Genomic DNA, 15,915 nt, shown 5'->3' on the forward strand with positions numbered 1-15,915 from the left:
TACTTTTAAAGAAAGCCAAAAAAGTTTTCCCTTGTTCAAGGAAATCCAGACTGCAAGAAATGAAAAGTAACAAATAAAGCCAATTCTTGTCTTGTAATTTTCAGTGCCTGTTCCAGACAACCAGCAAGCCAATATTGTAGAAATTGAACCTACGATTTAGTCATGGACATTACTCCCTGCATAACACCTGAAGTTCCACCCAGCACTGGAAGCAGGGCAAATAGTAAGCCCACGGCACAGTCCTGAAAATGCAATGTCCAAACATTTTTTAAGATCGCTTACGCATTTTGGACAATATATGCTGATCATTTGTAAAGAAGCATGAAACATAGAACTCAAGAGTCTACAAAATATGAACCCAAAAGCCTGTCTTTTCCATTGAAGCCTTTGGCAATGCCGAACAAAGAAAAATGGAAATTATCTATTTTTTGAAAGTGGTGGTGTGTCTTATTTTCCATTAAAATTTTAAATCAAAGTTTACTGATAACAGAACAGTTCCAAGACAGTTAAAAATATAAAAGAAGAATAAGATTCAATACCTGCAAAATGAGAGTGCCAATGGTAACTTGACCATGAAGAGCATTTGTACTGTTTCTCTCCATCAAAAATTTATATACCTGGAAATTGAAAGTTGGAACATTAAGAGAAACTCTTAACAATCCTGTTAGAAGCAAAAATAAACTGTGCAATAAATGCTCCGAGCATACCACTGCTGTGGATGACATGGATAGAAATGCACCAACAAATACCCCCTCAGATGCATTACCACCACACAGCTGCAAATAATCAGGTGACTATTAGAGCAAACATTACCACCACATTATAGAAAGTGAAGCTCTGCTGTGATTTCTACAATCTATGTAATGAACTCCCACCCTGGACTCGATTAACTTTTTTCTATATTGAGGGGGGGGGGAGGTTAGCCATAATATAATCATGCGCACCGATGCTATAACTCCACACAGGCACATAAAAAGGAGAATTTGAAGTAAGCCTCCAAGAACTGCAACAGCACGAACAACTCGAAGCTGTAGAATCATAAATGATTATTAATTTATAGCAATCAGCACACCTAATTTACATAATAGGAAAAATGGGGTGAACAATTCGTCATTCTGAAAGAGCATAAAACAGAAGCTAACCTTTGTAGTGGAAAATTCCAGGCCCAAAGCAAAAAGAAGGAAAATTACACCAAACTGAGCCACTGTTTCAACCTACATACAAAAGCAACATTAGGATTAGAAAAGCAAATGCAATGTTTATATTCATATAATGAAATATAGATGCCAAGTGGATCCAATCCAATTCTACACAAGTTGTCAATTCTATCATTTTAGTTTCGTTATTAACTTATTTCAACATTGCAGGTCGTCTATCATTTAAAGCATAATCTTCTTCAATTTGTCCTCACTAAATGACCCTGCTAAACTAGTTCTACCTAAACCTGCTAAATTTGGAGTTAGAAACAGAAGCAGCCCCATATTACCTTTTCATTGCAACATCAAGCATGGAGGAAGCATATCATGCCAATTATCAGCATAAAAGGCATTAAAATCTTATTTAAATTTTGGAACAAACTTGATGATATTTGAACTCTAAATCAGACTAAGGCCAGTTACAAGCTTCAAAGCATACTAATGCACAAGAAAACAAATTTTGGCACATGTACAACTATAAAATAGCACTAGACATTAAGAATCAACTTTAGACAGCTACATACTTGCACCATTTCACTGACAACATTAAACCCTCCAGGTCCAACAACTGATCCTGCTAATAAGTATCCAGTAATTACCTGCAAGACATTTCTGGAATCAGAGAAGAGAAAAGCTGAAAACAATTAGCATACATTGAGAGGACAGGCCAAAGAAAGAGATCAGACCGGTTGTCCAGCACAAGCAAAAGCAATTCCACCACAGGTTGCAGACACAATGACAACAACCAGATCTGATATGAGCCTAAAGAATCACCATGTCAGGCAGACTAGAACTGGAGATATAAGACTGAGGCCATCATAAACTGGTAACTGTACCTCAAGTCTAACTGCAACACTGGAAATTTAGATTTGAAATTTGATATGATAAACACATTATCCTGTCGAAACATAAAATTTCAATTTGTTAACCACTCACAACAGCAACATTTAAACAAAAAAAAAATCGGAATAGTTTCACATATTGATTTCTCTTTTTTCTTCTTCTTCTGATCATAGAAAGGAATACTGAAAGAAAAGCACTACAGAAAACAATCACAAGAACGCAAAATAAAAGGGGCAGGCATTGTTTATTACCTTTCTATCAATCAATGTAGGTGTCTCTTCAGCTCCATTGTCATTATCCAGATTAAAAACATGATGAAGTTTAAACGATCTAGAGTTATATGCAAAATGAAGCATATGAGTAACACAGGGGTGGCTGTTATTGACAAGTGAATATGTCTGAGAAATTTGTGTAATGAATGACACAAATACTTACTTCTCCTCCTTTGTTTCATTCTTCTTTGTCTTTACTCTAGCGACTGTTTCCAATACTGCCTGATCATGGGAAACTAAGTAAGAATACAGCTAAAGTTATGACCCGTCCAGCATTTATCAGAAAGGCAAGAAGAAGCTAAGAAACATGCAAGTCAAGCTTCCTGGAAAAGAAAAACTAAAGCTGCTAACCCAATTCAACAATGTCTTATCCTAGGCAACAGGTTCTAAAGAAACTTCAATAAATGACCACTTCGGTTCATAGTCATTCTCAAATCTCAAACTACACTGATCATTGCATCTAAAATCTATCCAGTCACTTATGTAAGATAACCCATACAGAAATGATGTAGCAACAGTATCAAAAGAGTTGAGAAAGTGCAATGTGACAAACCTGTTGCTCCGCGACACTATTGTTGAAGCTACCAGCATCATTTGCTGCCAATTCAAGTCAAATTTAATTTTGAAGAAAATAAACTGACAATCAAACAGTATATCACCATCCATATGTTGTTATAGAAAAGTCGCAACAAACAACAAATTATCCACATCTAGCCATAAAAGTAAACAAGAACATGCTATTTCAGCACACACCTAAACAGGAAAATGCTCATGAATCCTCAAAGCACCCTAATAAAGAAAACTTAAAAATGAGTCTCAGTGCTTTCGGGATTCGCATATCTCACAGTTTTCAGGATTTGCTCTGTGCCTAAAACCAGCAGTGTTCATAAATTACTCAAAACAACTCACTAATTAAACCTAAGTCCATTATTGGAATCTTAAGCCATCAAAAGCAAATCCAATAACCTCTCACCAAACTGAGAAAAATTAGTTTATCATTTCGCCTACAGTTCAACCTAGCAAAGCTCAATCCGACACACTAATCCAGCACATTTTAACTCACATTGTAGTATATGACACCAATGAAGAAGAGGAGAACTTACTGTGACAGCACGACCGCAATTTCTAATTCGTAAAACCCAATAAACCTAAATTTACTCCCCGGTCAAACACAACATAACCAGCAAACAACAACCACAAAAGTTAACCAAGCTAAGTAAAGGCAATACGCAAGTTGAGATCTAAGAAAACCTTCGTTCTGATCCTCATTCTCGGTGAATTCCTTCTCTAGGGCCCGATCGATCATATCAGCAAAGGTGTCCTCCTTCGGCCGAGTCTTATTTCCACTCGACTCGGCCAGTGTGGCATTAGCGGCGGAAACCGCGCCGTGGCCGACCAATTGCGAATCTGCCGATGCAGAAAACGGTGCCGCAATTGCAGTCAAAGCAACAAACAGTACAACAACGGCTGCCGACAATCTACTCATTGGCGACTGCACGCCGGCGGCGCACGATACGCAGGCCGCGGCGCACGTTGATGTAGACTGATGCGGGCTCAACGAATGTCGGTTAGTTAATTTGTCGCAGTCCACAGGCTGTACCACTTGTATAAATGATAGCAGAGCACAGAGAAGGAAAGTTGAGAGAGAGAGAAAATGGAGTGAGAGTAGAGAGAGCGATGAGTAATGGCGATGTATTCGTAAAATTGCGTGTTTATGATTTGTTTGGGGGTAAACATCAATTTTGGTCCCAAAGGCATTCAAAACCCAGATCTTACCTTGCCTAAAAATTTCAATACTTTTACCACTCCATCAAATCCACAGCTTTCTTATTTTATGAATATAAAAGTTTATATATACATCATTATACGTATTTTAATAAAAAATCGATCAATATTAATAATTGTCATCCAATATATTCTAATAATAAAAATTAAACATAACCAATCAAAATAACACAAGCAACGAATCAAATATGACGTTTTCCCATTTGTTTGGCAATATGAATCAAATATTTCCTAAAGTTCAAATATTGCTATCCCAACTGGAAAGGCTAATTACTCATCACACCCTAATACGGCCCATTCATGTCTCCGATGTATGGACCGCCCAACAAAGAATTCTAAGTACCATCTCCGCACTCCATAAAACAAAGAATAAATAAATAAGAGATGAAAAAATAAAATATAATAAGAGGGTAATGGGGATAGAATAAACTGATTTGGTGTTTTATTTTTAAATAGGATTAATTTTGTCAATATATTAAAATGGGATGATTACATCGTCATTCTTTCAGATTTTGTGTAATTATATATATATATAGACCCCTATGAATTAAAAAATTAAATCTAGTACTCATTATATTTAGTTTCGTCTAATAAACAAATCTCTCTATTAGTCAAAATTCATAAAATTTACTGATATTAACAAAAATAAAATGAATGAAAATCCATATTTAGCCCCCATCAGTTTATTATTAATATAAGAATTTTCATTCAACTCTTTTCCTAATATAAGCAAATTCCATAGATATTGACTAATATAAGGATCTATTTGTCCGACGAAAAATAAATATCAAGGATGTTAGATGTAATTGCTTAAAAAATAAGAGATTTATGTGTAATTACACCAAATTTTAAGGATTCAATCAATAGTTATAATTTCTCAAATAATAAAGAAGTATCTAATTTAATTTGAGTTTATCTTAAATAATTACGTAATGATCATGTTCTAATGATCAGTTAAATAATTACGTAAAGTATCTAAATTTGAGTTTATAATTTAGTCATTTTATTTTATTTTTTAACATTACAGTCATTTACTCATCTTTTTTTTTTATTCAAATTGATAAAATGATATTGACTTTTAAAATTTTAAATTAATTTTTCTTTCTATCGTCCTATGTCTTCCTTTCTCCCAGCTCCCCATCCCTCAGTTGTCTTTTTTATAATTCATTAGTCCTATATAAGTTAGAGGAAGTGACAAAATTAATCCTATAACTACTGGATTGACAATTTTAATTCTATATGATTTAGTTTAGTGGCAATTTTGGTCCTTCTGACCAAAATTAGCCAGACAAATTGGGGCTTAGGGTTCCGACTATCAACTGGTCTCAATTTAAACACGTGGCGTTTTGCGTGGTTGCTGACATGACAAGAGGCAAGTAGTTTTTGCCGGAAAGGACCAAACTTTCCACTAAATTAAAACATATAAGAGAAGTCAACCGATGAGGAGGCCATGGCGTGGATGGTATCATTGATGGAAACTAATTAGAGGGGTGTGTGCGCCATGGGGAGGCGAACATAGGGGTGTTGGTCCGTCAACGAGATGATCGATGGAGGCGGAGATATGACGGAAAATCCAGTGGCGAGCATGGCAAAAAAGTAGTGGAAATGAAAAAGGAGAGAACCGACAAAATAGTGGACGAAAATGAATGGGCTTAGGTACAATCAACTTGCCGGAGGATGGGGAGTTGATTGGTGGTGGTTTCGAACAGTGAGTAGGTCAGATGGAGGCAAATCGAAAAGAGAGAGAAAATAAATTTAGGTTTTAGGGCAAGACTATAATTAACAATTGGGAGTGTGTTTGAGCTCTGATTGAAACACATGCTGTAGTGTGGAATCAACGCAGGACATCAAGTTCAGTGGTGGTGCGCGTGGCCAGAGACTCGCCAGAAAAAATTTTCTGCGACCGACTGTGAGGTGGTGGTGGTGGGTGGTGGGTTAACCATTCTTTGCCACGTCAATAATTAAAATTGTCAGTCTCATAGTTACGGGACCAATTTTGCCATCCCCTTACATACAAGACTAGTTTGCAATTTTGCCTTAACCGAAAATTCTGTTGTTGCTTTATATTTTATTTTGTTGTAAGTAAAATCATTTTAGATTATGTACTTTAATATAATTTCCGAGGAAGATTAATTATATAAACAAACAATACATCAAACTTTTTTTATATTTTTTTATTTATATATAGGACTAGATATATATAAAAGCCAATCTATCTATTCAAAACTATTATGTGTTACCCATTAAAAATGAAACTTTTATTTTGTGTAAAAGATTCATTTATAGCACTATATATTATAAGAAAATTTGCTTAACTTTAAAAAAAATATTTATAACCATGCATAGTACGAATACCATGCTAATTTATAATTATACTAAATTTTAAAAAAATGAACCGATAGTTCTAACCCTTTATTATATTAAGAAAAGTTAATGTATACTAATTTGGGAGAAACCTACTTTTATATTTATTCCCAACTTGTCCTAAATCTATAAGCGCAACTCAATTCATATAGTAACTGCTCTACGCACGCTGTCGCGATCTGCTGTTGCATAATTCCTGCCTATCCCTGCATTTCTCTGCACTCTTTTATAGACTGAAATCTCATAATATAAGAGAGAGTTGAGGTCTCATGTGGCTAATGTATAGTTAGTTCCTCTCATTTTGTCGTACTCAATTATTGGTGGTGCAACTTTTTGTAACAATTGTTGGATTGCTTGTATAGCTTGATTTGCAGGTACTAGTTGGAACCGATGATTCGAATGTAGTGACAGAAACTTTTTGACACACTGAATCATCGTTCCCAACTTCGTCTTCCATTTTAGCACTTTTTGTAAAGGAGTAGTACTCATTCTTTATGCCTTTGTGATTTTCTGTAAGACTCCTTATTTATGCTTTTGGTGACTATTTGTAAAGAAATAGTACTCCTTTTTTTTACAGCTTCTTAGAAATGATAGGGAGTCAGTACTCCCCATTGTAAATTTGCTCGCTTTCTAATCTTAATAAAGAAGGATTGGGGACGCCAAAAAACTACCCCATTCCCGAGTGGTTTAATTAAAAAATAAAAAAACTCAATTCATATAACTATCTTTTTCTTCTTATTCCATAATGCCTTATTCTATTTCTGCCCAAAAAGATACAACAAAATTCTATCAACCCCTCCTCAACACTCCTCACCTTTCAAATCAACCTTTTCCTTTTTCTCAGTGTTTACAAGTTTAGGAATCAACAGCATCATCTATATATTATTTCATCTTTACTACCTTTTATGTTGCTTGTGAAATATACGCATCAACTGTCATCTCATCTGTTTTCCATATGCTTTTTGTTTACTGTTTTTGTTATTGGTGATTACGATGCCGTTTCGATTTTTTTAAAATTTAAATTCTTTTTTTTATAGAATTCAAATCTACATTTTACAAAAATAAATTTTGTAATAATATATGAATTTTGGGTTTCAATAAGTTGAATATGAAATTCTTTTAAATATTTAATTAATTTTATCAAATTATTTTTTTTATATATAACTTAAAAAGTAGTTATATATTTAACAATGATTTTTGACAATTTCTTAATGATAAATCAAAATTTTATTATAGACTACAAATTACCATTTGACCTGCTATAAGTCATTAATAAGTCAATTGAGGATAAATATTAATTTTTATTTAGTTTTTTTATTAATATTAATAAATTCAGTGAATTTTACTAACAAAGAGACTTATTTGCTAGACGAAAGAAAACTTCAAGGAAACTAGATTTAATTTTTCAAACTACAGGAAGTTTACGTGTAATTACACCGAACCTCAAGAAAGAGGAGTGTACTTATCCCTAAAAATTATGTTGAAATACAATTGATAGTTTATGTACTTGTTGTGTAATTACGTACTATTTTAAAAATATACAATAATTATATAATTAGTGTAATGAACTTATCATATCAAGTAATTTCAATTTAGCCAAACTAAGTTAGTAACATAATTTCGCATATTCACATGTGTGTCTAATGGGTTGAAGTCTCACCAAATATATGGGTATTTATCTCATTTAATAAAAAATTCTTATAGTACATATTGCCCACTTAATATGATTTTAGTGATCAAATCGATGTATCTGTCAATTTATTAATATTGATGTAATATATAATTACAATTTTTATTAAAAAAAGAAAAACATCGAGTAAGTCAATGAAATATAGTATAGTTGGCGAAATTGAGGGGGGAAAAAGAGGATAAATTACAATAAGTTATCACGAGATTTGACATAATTATAAATATCATCTCATTATTTGAAAAATTATCAACACCCCATTGATTTTAGCGGTTGTCTAACAACTAGCCTAATTCATTAGTTTCCTCCAAGTTTTCATCCACTTTTTGTGTTAAATAATCAAAAAATGCCTTTGTGGACTATGAATTATAATTTGATTTATTTAAAAAAATATTTATTTTATGACTAAGTGATTTTTTTTTTTTAATTTTTCCTCCACCTTGTCCGATTTGTTTTATTTATTTGATATTTTTTTAAAATAAAAAAGTACAGTAAGGACAAAATTGATAATTTTGGGACCTCAACCAAAGAACTACATAATCTCATTAAACATTAGAAGATATTTATAAATTTTTTAAAAATAATTATATCAAATCTTAGAAGAACTCGCTGTAATTTATCAAAAAGAAAAGAAAAGAAAAAACAATATCCACTTTTTCAGCAATTATAATGTCCCACATAAGAAGGATATTATATCTAAATCCAATTGGACACCCTGGATATCTCTATATGCAAATCCAAGTGTACCACCACAATCGTCATCATTAGTTATAATTGTTATTCCACAACTATTGGTAATTAAGAAAATTTAAAATCATACTTTTATTAATTTAATGTTATTACCAATTTCGTATGAATAATTTAAATTAATAGCAGCACATAAACCTCCAACACATGGAAAATTAAAGAAATAAAAAAAAAGGGACAACTCTTGTTAGCCACAAATTTGGTGTCCCAGGGGCCACGTGTAACATAGCATGAGACCAAAGAATTTGTACTTTGTTTTTTCAAAGAAGCAACAATAATGCACTAAAATATTCACTTCCTATAATAGATATTTTCTGGGCTCAGTGTGTTCCCCATAATCTACTCATCGTTATATGTTAATATATATGAGAAGGTGAAATTATTATTTATATAAAAATAATTTCGTAAAAAATAAATATAAATTTTTATTAATATATCAAATCGATGAATTTTAAATAATATAAAAAATATTAAATATAAATTTTTAAACCATTCAAAATGTGACGGTACAACTATTCCTATGGTTGATATGAGCGTCAAGGTTAAAAGATGAAAACTTTGGAGCGAAACCCTCATGACATATTCGATCTTTTTAAGATTGTCCGGATATTAAAAAAAATAAAATAAAACAAAGATCGTAGAACCAATTTAATTGATAGTAAAATATTTACACAAGTAAAGTTGATAGGGATGAAATGCATAGCCTTATCATAGAGAAAAATGGCATGTAGGCCCAAAGAAGAAATAGAAAGTGATTCAAACGTTTGTTGAATTTTACCTCCGCCTGCGGCTGCTGCTCTTGCTATATATTTGTTTTGCATTTACTTCCCGACTCTACCTTCATCTGCAGCGTGTAGAAAGGAAGAAACAGGAGATTTAAGATAAAAATTTGGTTTTTGTGCCTGAAAGAGCGAGAGGATTCGAGTTACTTTTGGTTTTTCTCAAATGGATTCAACCAACAAATCGCTGGTAAAATTTTGCCTGATGTAAACGTGTGATTGTTTTTACGTCAAATTTTAATTGACTTTTGTGGTTATTGATTTTGTTCCGGTGAGAAGCTGGGCACTAGTTCTCTGAAATTTGCGGAGAAGCTCTGCGCGGCGGTGTTTCCGATTATAGCTATATTCGACGCTTTGGCTTTTGCTTTCTCCGGTTGTTTCGAATGCCGAAAATTGAGCCGTGGCACGAAATTGCGTTATGAGTTCAAGGAGATTGTTCGACTCTCGGAGAAATCTCATTGTACAGAATTTTGATGATATCCTTTTCCCCCCCTGTCGTTATGGAGTTTTATTTACTTTTTCGTTTGATAATTGTTGGTTGATACTGGAAGTACTTGTTTTGTTTCTATTGCAGTTACTATAAATGAAGTGGAGGCATTGCATGAGTTGTTTAAGAAGTTAAGCAGTTCAATCATTGATGACGGTTTGATACATAAGGTATCGCTCCAGGTTTACAACATACTTGTATTTTTCGGATGAAGTAGTTTTTCTTCTACATAGTTGTTCCAGTGAAGTTTTTTGCTACTTTGAGGATTTGTGCATATCATTTTTAATAATCACGGTTACAGTGATGCTTACGCGAGATTTCGGTCAAACTCAACCAAAAAGTTTGAGCTCTATTTCAATACAAAAATTCTGAAAACTGGTGCGAGCTTGACTTGATGAATTAACTCTAAGCTATATGTAAAAACATCATATTGTTTGAGCTCTAATTGTGTTTGAGTTGTGATTTGGTGACTGCTCTTAATCCATCGCTTTTACCTTTCATCCTGTGTTTTACAATCCTTGTGTGATTTGTTGGCTGAAGTAACAAGCGACTGCAGGGCTGTATGAAGGTTGTGGCTGGTGATCAGTTTTTCTCGGGGTTAAGGGTGGGTGGAAAAAGCTGAAATGGTTCCCTCAACTTTATATATTTCTCCTTCGGTGAGAATGTCAACACCGGAGAGTTATTTGAACACATATTGAGTTCAAGAACGAGTTGGATCTGATTCACTATTTTTGAATATTTTCACATTTTTCTTTAAACTTCTTGTTTCCCATAATAACTGAATTCCTCAACTCGAAAATTTGAGTACATGCATTCTAGTAATAGGTTTCTTTTTCTTTCTATAATATATAAGTATTCTTTTGATTTTGGCCATAAACACACATGTATTCTCTACAATGTTTAACATAAATTTGCTTGTACGCATTCATTGCTATTTAGCATCCGATTACAGGCCTTCTCATTATCTCTTTGACAGTTGCACCTTAACTGTTTGTTATTGTTATATGACTGTACACTGTTTGTTTCACATGCAGGAGGAGCTTCAGTTGGCATTGTTTAGAATAGTATGTGGTGAGAACCTTTTCTTGGATCGGGTAACCACAGTCTTACTTCTTGTCCTGTCTTCATTTCGAAAACTCTGTTCTCATTTTTATGTATTCTCAGATGGTTACATGGGAATACATGTGAAATGTCAACATCTGGCATGACTGAGATACTAAGAAATGCCTAGGTTTTGTTGTATACCTACATTTTCTTGTTTCATTTTATACAACTCATGCATGGACATTAAGAGTTGTGGAATTAATAGGAAGCTCCACTGATTAAGAACCAATTTACGCTCTCTTATTCTAGCTGTGTAATATGGATATGAGATACAGTTGGAAACTAATCAAGTCAAGCAATTTTGCTGGTTTCTTGTTGCATGCTTTCTCAATTTCCATCTGAAAAGCAGATCATGCATCACACTATCTTTATTTTCTTGATTGTCTCGAGAAAATCATGTTATATACTACACCACTCTTGTTGGCAGATTGCCAGATTCCCTGTTTTCGGTTGAAGACATCTCAGTATTGATTGGCAAGAGATTAGTGGGGACCTTATCAGGAAACTTAATACTATCTTCTCGACTAGCTAAATAATTGAATAACTGTGTTTTAAAGAAAAAAGGCTTTATATGCACTAATGGTTCATCATAAGTGTTGTTGGGCATATATCTATCTTATGTTTATGAACTTCAATGCATGGAGTGTTATATTTCTGTAATCTATTGCAAAAAGTGAAGGTGCATATTGATATTGCAATAGACTACATTGTTTTGTTGTTATCTGAAAAGACTGAAGAAGCTCCTTTGTAATTTGCCATTCCCTGCATTTGCTTACAGGTTTTTGATCTTTTTGATAAAAAACGGAATGGTGTTATTGATCTGGAAGAATTCGTTCTTTCCCTCGATGTATTCCATCCTCATGCCCCTGTCGAGGACAAAATAGATTGTAAGAAATAAAAAGGATTCTTTTTTGTTTTATAGTATTACACTTATAATTGAAAACTACTTAAGAAAGGCTAGAGTTTTGAGGATCACAATGATTCTTCTATTTTGCTACAAAAAGTGAAGCCCGATCAGTGCACTTACCCTTTCTGCAACACCTTTCCTTATTTTGCAGTTTCGTTCAAGCTTTATGATCTGAGACAAACTGGGTTCATAGAGCGAGAAGAAGTAAGTATATTATTGAGTTACTAGTACTATCAGGCTAGTTAATGCTAAAATAAGTTTGGAGAAGACATAAGATTAGTTTCTGCAATAACTATGACAAGAAAGCTGTCTGTTTTTCCAGTATGGGCTTTTCCTAGGCAATATAATTCTATTATTGATTGTTTTAACTATTATAAATACAGATGAGCTTTCTTCAGAATTCCATGATGTCCTCTGTCCCAATGATTCATCTTTTTCCTTTTGCCCCCTATAATGATACTTCCTTATGTGTTTCCTCCATGACATACTTTGCTGTTGCTTTTGACCCTGTTGATTTGCTTGGAAATAGGTGCTAAACATTCCGGTGCTATTGCTCTACCATTTTCAACTGAAGTATACTGTTTCATTTCCTTTGCTTACTTTTCATTGGGGTATCTGAAATTGGATCAATGAAGTTTTGCTGTTTTGGGAATTAAGTTTTCAGTTTCTCCTGGGGCACTTCGCAATGGTGATGTTCGAAATGAACATACTTGGGTTGGGTCTTTAAATAATCTTTCCTAGTACCCAACATTCTGAACTTTTGGACATAACCAAGAGATGAGATTGCTTTGTAAATATCGTGTAAAGCATTGTCCTACAAGTAGGAAGATCGACTGTGGTACTTTCCCTGTAACCCAATTGTCTCTCCATGATGAATCTATTTTTCTAACAGATGTTATCTGGTTATTATAAGTTGATGGAAAAAGTTCTTGCTTCAGGTCAAGCAGATGGTGATTGCTATACTTATGGAATCTGACACGAAACTATCAGACGAACTGCTAGAGCTAATAATTGACAAGGTATGAGTACATGTGAATCGACAATCTTTCAGTAAATTTAGGTTTCAGTAGATGGAATATATGTTTATTCAACAATCAATCGTCCTTTTTAACAGACGTTTGCGGATGCTGACGCTGATAAGGATGGTAAAATTAACAAAGAGGACTGGAAAGCTTTCGTCTCACGGCAACCATCACTTTTGAGGAACATGACTGTACCTTATTTGAAGTATACATCATCTTTATCACATCATGTTTTGCTCCCTATTATCTGATCTTCCCAAATCTTTGACCGCTGCCATGTTTATCTGCTTCCAGGGACATCACTTCCGTTTTCCCCAGTTTTGTTTTTAACACTGAGGTGGAAGATTGAGAGATTCCCGGATAATGTATCACTAGAGTCAGCCTGAAGAGAGGAACTGACGAATAGTCCGTATAAATCTCCAGATTATCGCTGGAGATGTAGAGAAGGTGGTGTTTTTGCCCTTGAGGGGAAAAGTGCAAAGCTGGATGGTTCAACCAATATCAGGTCTTGTTTTATACAGATGATGATCGGCTTGGGATTCTTCTCAACTTGTACAGACATTTGAAGTTGGGAAATTGTTTGAAGAGTCCAAGCTAACTGCCCAGACCCTTCACTCGTGCATATGTGTCTTGCTATTTCAGTGTGAAGTTTTGGTGCCACGCCAACACCCACATGTGCAAAGAGTTAATTGCTTTGCACGGTCTACTTGTTTATATGTAATGTACATGGACACTGCAGTCAACCAAGTTCTCTTCGCATACAACTTTTTATTCGCAGTCGAGAAATTAGCCAGGCATAACAACAATCAATTCTTTCCAGTAAAGAATCAATTACTATTATACATATATTAATATCATAAAAGTTAACTGAGTATAACTAGTAATTATATGTTTAAAACACAAATCTAATGTGAAATAAAATTAATTCCCTAACTTCATAGGTTTTTGGTATTACGTTTGTGCTAAACTGAAAATTTTTTTATTCTTTTTACACTCAACGTCCTGCAAACCTATCATCAATTACATTTATTTAAATTAAGGGTTAATTATAATTTTACCAAATAAATTTTAAAATTACACTTACATCCCCATAAAAAATTCAATGTTTATACCTTACTTATTTTCATTAGGGTTTGGAAGACATGTATGTTGAGGTTAGCAAAATAAATGACATAAATTTTTAATTTTATTCTTCATCTAACATTATCATAAACAATTTTATAATTATAAGAAAAAAAAGTGTTATGAGTTAACCTTACTTCATTGTCCTCTTATAAGTATAAAAATATATACAGAAATATTAAATGAGAGGTAAAAATAAAAAATTATATATATTTTTTTATTTTTTTTTTTTAGTATTTTTCGTCTAAATTTTAAAAAATAAAATCAAATGTAAACGGAGAATTTTTAAAAAATACAAGTATAATTTTAAAATATTTTTTGAAGAAAAAAAGTGTAATTTTGACTCAAAGGGGATCTAATTGTTATTAACTCTTGAAGTAAGTCGTATAATAACGTCGTACAAGTCTCCCACGTGTACTAAATCATTCGTACGCTACCACTTCCTTTTAACAAAGCTCATGAGAAGGAACAAGATTCTCAGTTCCTGTTTTGCTCTTCACACACTTGTGCAGCAGCTCTGAATCCCTTCTTCAATTCTATTCAGGAATTGCTATACGCGTACGTATACCTACAAAAATGGCGGACAAGCCCAGCAGAGCTTTGGTATTGTATGGAGATGGGTTAGCCCGATTCATCAGCCCGACGCAAACCCACCTCCATTCTTTCGCTTCTCGGGCCTGCTGTGGTTTTCTGGCTCTCCCTCATTCCCCTCCTTCAGGTAATAATATAATACTATTTCCTTTATTAATTCCGTTTAAATTTATATATAATGTTTGGAAATCACCGTCTTTATATTGGTAAACAACAATGAAAGAATCGTGTTCTATTGCCTGCAATTTATGCTATATATCTTGTGTGAGCTTTTCAGAACGAATCAGTGATAGCAGACTCATTTTCTGATTTATGGTTTTATAATTTGAGTTTATTGACAGTTGGGCAGGAAGAATTTCATTGAGTTGGTGGATTCTTGATGGATTTACATGTGTTCTGTAGTCTTTTGGATGTGTTTGGATGGAGGGGTTTGGATTTGACGAAGGGATTTAGAGATAAGAGATAATTCTAGTATTAGTTGAATTTGAATTCCAGTATTCATGTTTATTATATTCATACTATAAAGATTGTGTTTTCAATTATTGTCCTTCAAATTTACTTGGAATTTAGATTGCAGAAAACGAGGATGCAAGAATAATCAGGGAGTTTGCCGAGCTACTGGATGCGAATGAAGCGTATCAAAATTTGGTGAGATCAGTTGATGCTAATGGTTCATTTCATTTTTAAATTTTACCCATCGTTTCTAAATTATAATGATATTTTTGTGAAATCTAACATCCTCTTTTAATGCCCTTCAGGATTCAAAAAGAGTAGGTGAAGACAAACCTGAAGAAAAGTGTGCATTCCCATCTCTAGCAGAGAGGTTGGTTCGTTTGAAGGGTCATATGCACTTATTTTATCTGTAAGTTGAACAAAATAGGTACCTAATTTTGCTCTGGTTCTATATCCGATTTCAGGTTCATGGGAATGAAAGCAGCTACAGTCACTGACAATTTAGGTTTGAAATCTTTTGGAGGTATACTCGGCTTCAAGGTGTTGCAATGGGATG

At 33.7% G+C, this 15,915-nt stretch overlaps 3 protein-coding genes across 9 annotated transcripts in view; 2 read left to right on the top strand and 1 right to left on the bottom strand.

Annotated features, from left to right (window-relative positions):
- Nucleotides 1-4,076, bottom strand: part of LOC105176122 (K(+) efflux antiporter 6) — a 6,887-nt gene extending 2,811 nt beyond the window's left edge. Inside the window, exons 1-12 of one of the 2 annotated variants that reach the window (XM_020696803.1) lie at nt 3,563-4,076; nt 2,865-2,908; nt 2,475-2,533; nt 2,291-2,369; nt 2,033-2,094; nt 1,883-1,958; nt 1,721-1,795; nt 1,143-1,214; nt 945-1,028; nt 708-776; nt 540-617; nt 154-242 (exon numbers count right to left, since the gene is read on the bottom strand). In XM_020696803.1, the coding sequence (XP_020552462.1) occupies nt 154-242; nt 540-617; nt 708-776; nt 945-1,028; nt 1,143-1,214; nt 1,721-1,795; nt 1,883-1,958; nt 2,033-2,094; nt 2,291-2,369; nt 2,475-2,533; nt 2,865-2,908; nt 3,563-3,797 (1,022 nt within the window). In that variant the 5' untranslated portion in view covers nt 3,798-4,076. The remainder of the gene's footprint in view (nt 1-153; nt 243-539; nt 618-707; nt 777-944; nt 1,029-1,142; nt 1,215-1,720; nt 1,796-1,882; nt 1,959-2,032; nt 2,095-2,290; nt 2,370-2,474; nt 2,534-2,864; nt 2,909-3,562) is intronic. The other variant, XM_011098869.2, reaches the window with a different exon arrangement.
- Nucleotides 9,570-13,940, top strand: LOC105176211 (calcineurin B-like protein 10). Of its 6 annotated transcripts, none has more exons than XR_002286768.1 (10): nt 9,570-9,863; nt 9,953-10,133; nt 10,248-10,330; nt 10,717-10,764; nt 11,195-11,254; nt 12,043-12,151; nt 12,323-12,375; nt 12,701-13,009; nt 13,110-13,190; nt 13,286-13,346. XR_002286768.1 is itself a non-coding variant. In XM_020692622.1 (10 exons), the coding sequence occupies exons 1-10, from the start codon at nt 9,840-9,842 to the stop codon at nt 13,540-13,542; spliced, it is 807 nt and encodes a 268-aa protein (XP_020548281.1). In that variant the 5' UTR covers nt 9,576-9,839; the 3' UTR covers nt 13,543-13,940. The 6 variants fall into 6 exon arrangements, 4 of the variants coding, with proteins under 4 accessions (XP_020548281.1, XP_020548283.1, XP_020548292.1 ...); XR_002286769.1 differs by having other exon boundaries at nt 12,829-13,009; XM_020692622.1 differs by lacking the exon at nt 12,701-13,009 and adding an exon at nt 13,488-13,940 and having other exon boundaries at nt 9,576-9,863; nt 13,286-13,398.
- LOC105176303 overlaps nt 14,724-15,915 on the top strand; it is a gene marked incomplete in the record, with an annotated part of 2,992 nt that continues 1,800 nt past the window's right edge. The window contains 4 exon segments of the mRNA XM_011099097.2: nt 14,724-15,033; nt 15,484-15,554; nt 15,665-15,729; nt 15,824-15,915. Coding sequence (XP_011097399.1) covers nt 14,892-15,033; nt 15,484-15,554; nt 15,665-15,729; nt 15,824-15,915 — 370 coding nt within the window.

The sequence above is a fragment of the Sesamum indicum genome, linkage group LG1 (assembly GCF_000512975.1).
Source record: "Sesamum indicum cultivar Zhongzhi No. 13 linkage group LG1, S_indicum_v1.0, whole genome shotgun sequence".
NCBI lineage: Eukaryota > Viridiplantae > Streptophyta > Magnoliopsida > Lamiales > Pedaliaceae > Sesamum > Sesamum indicum.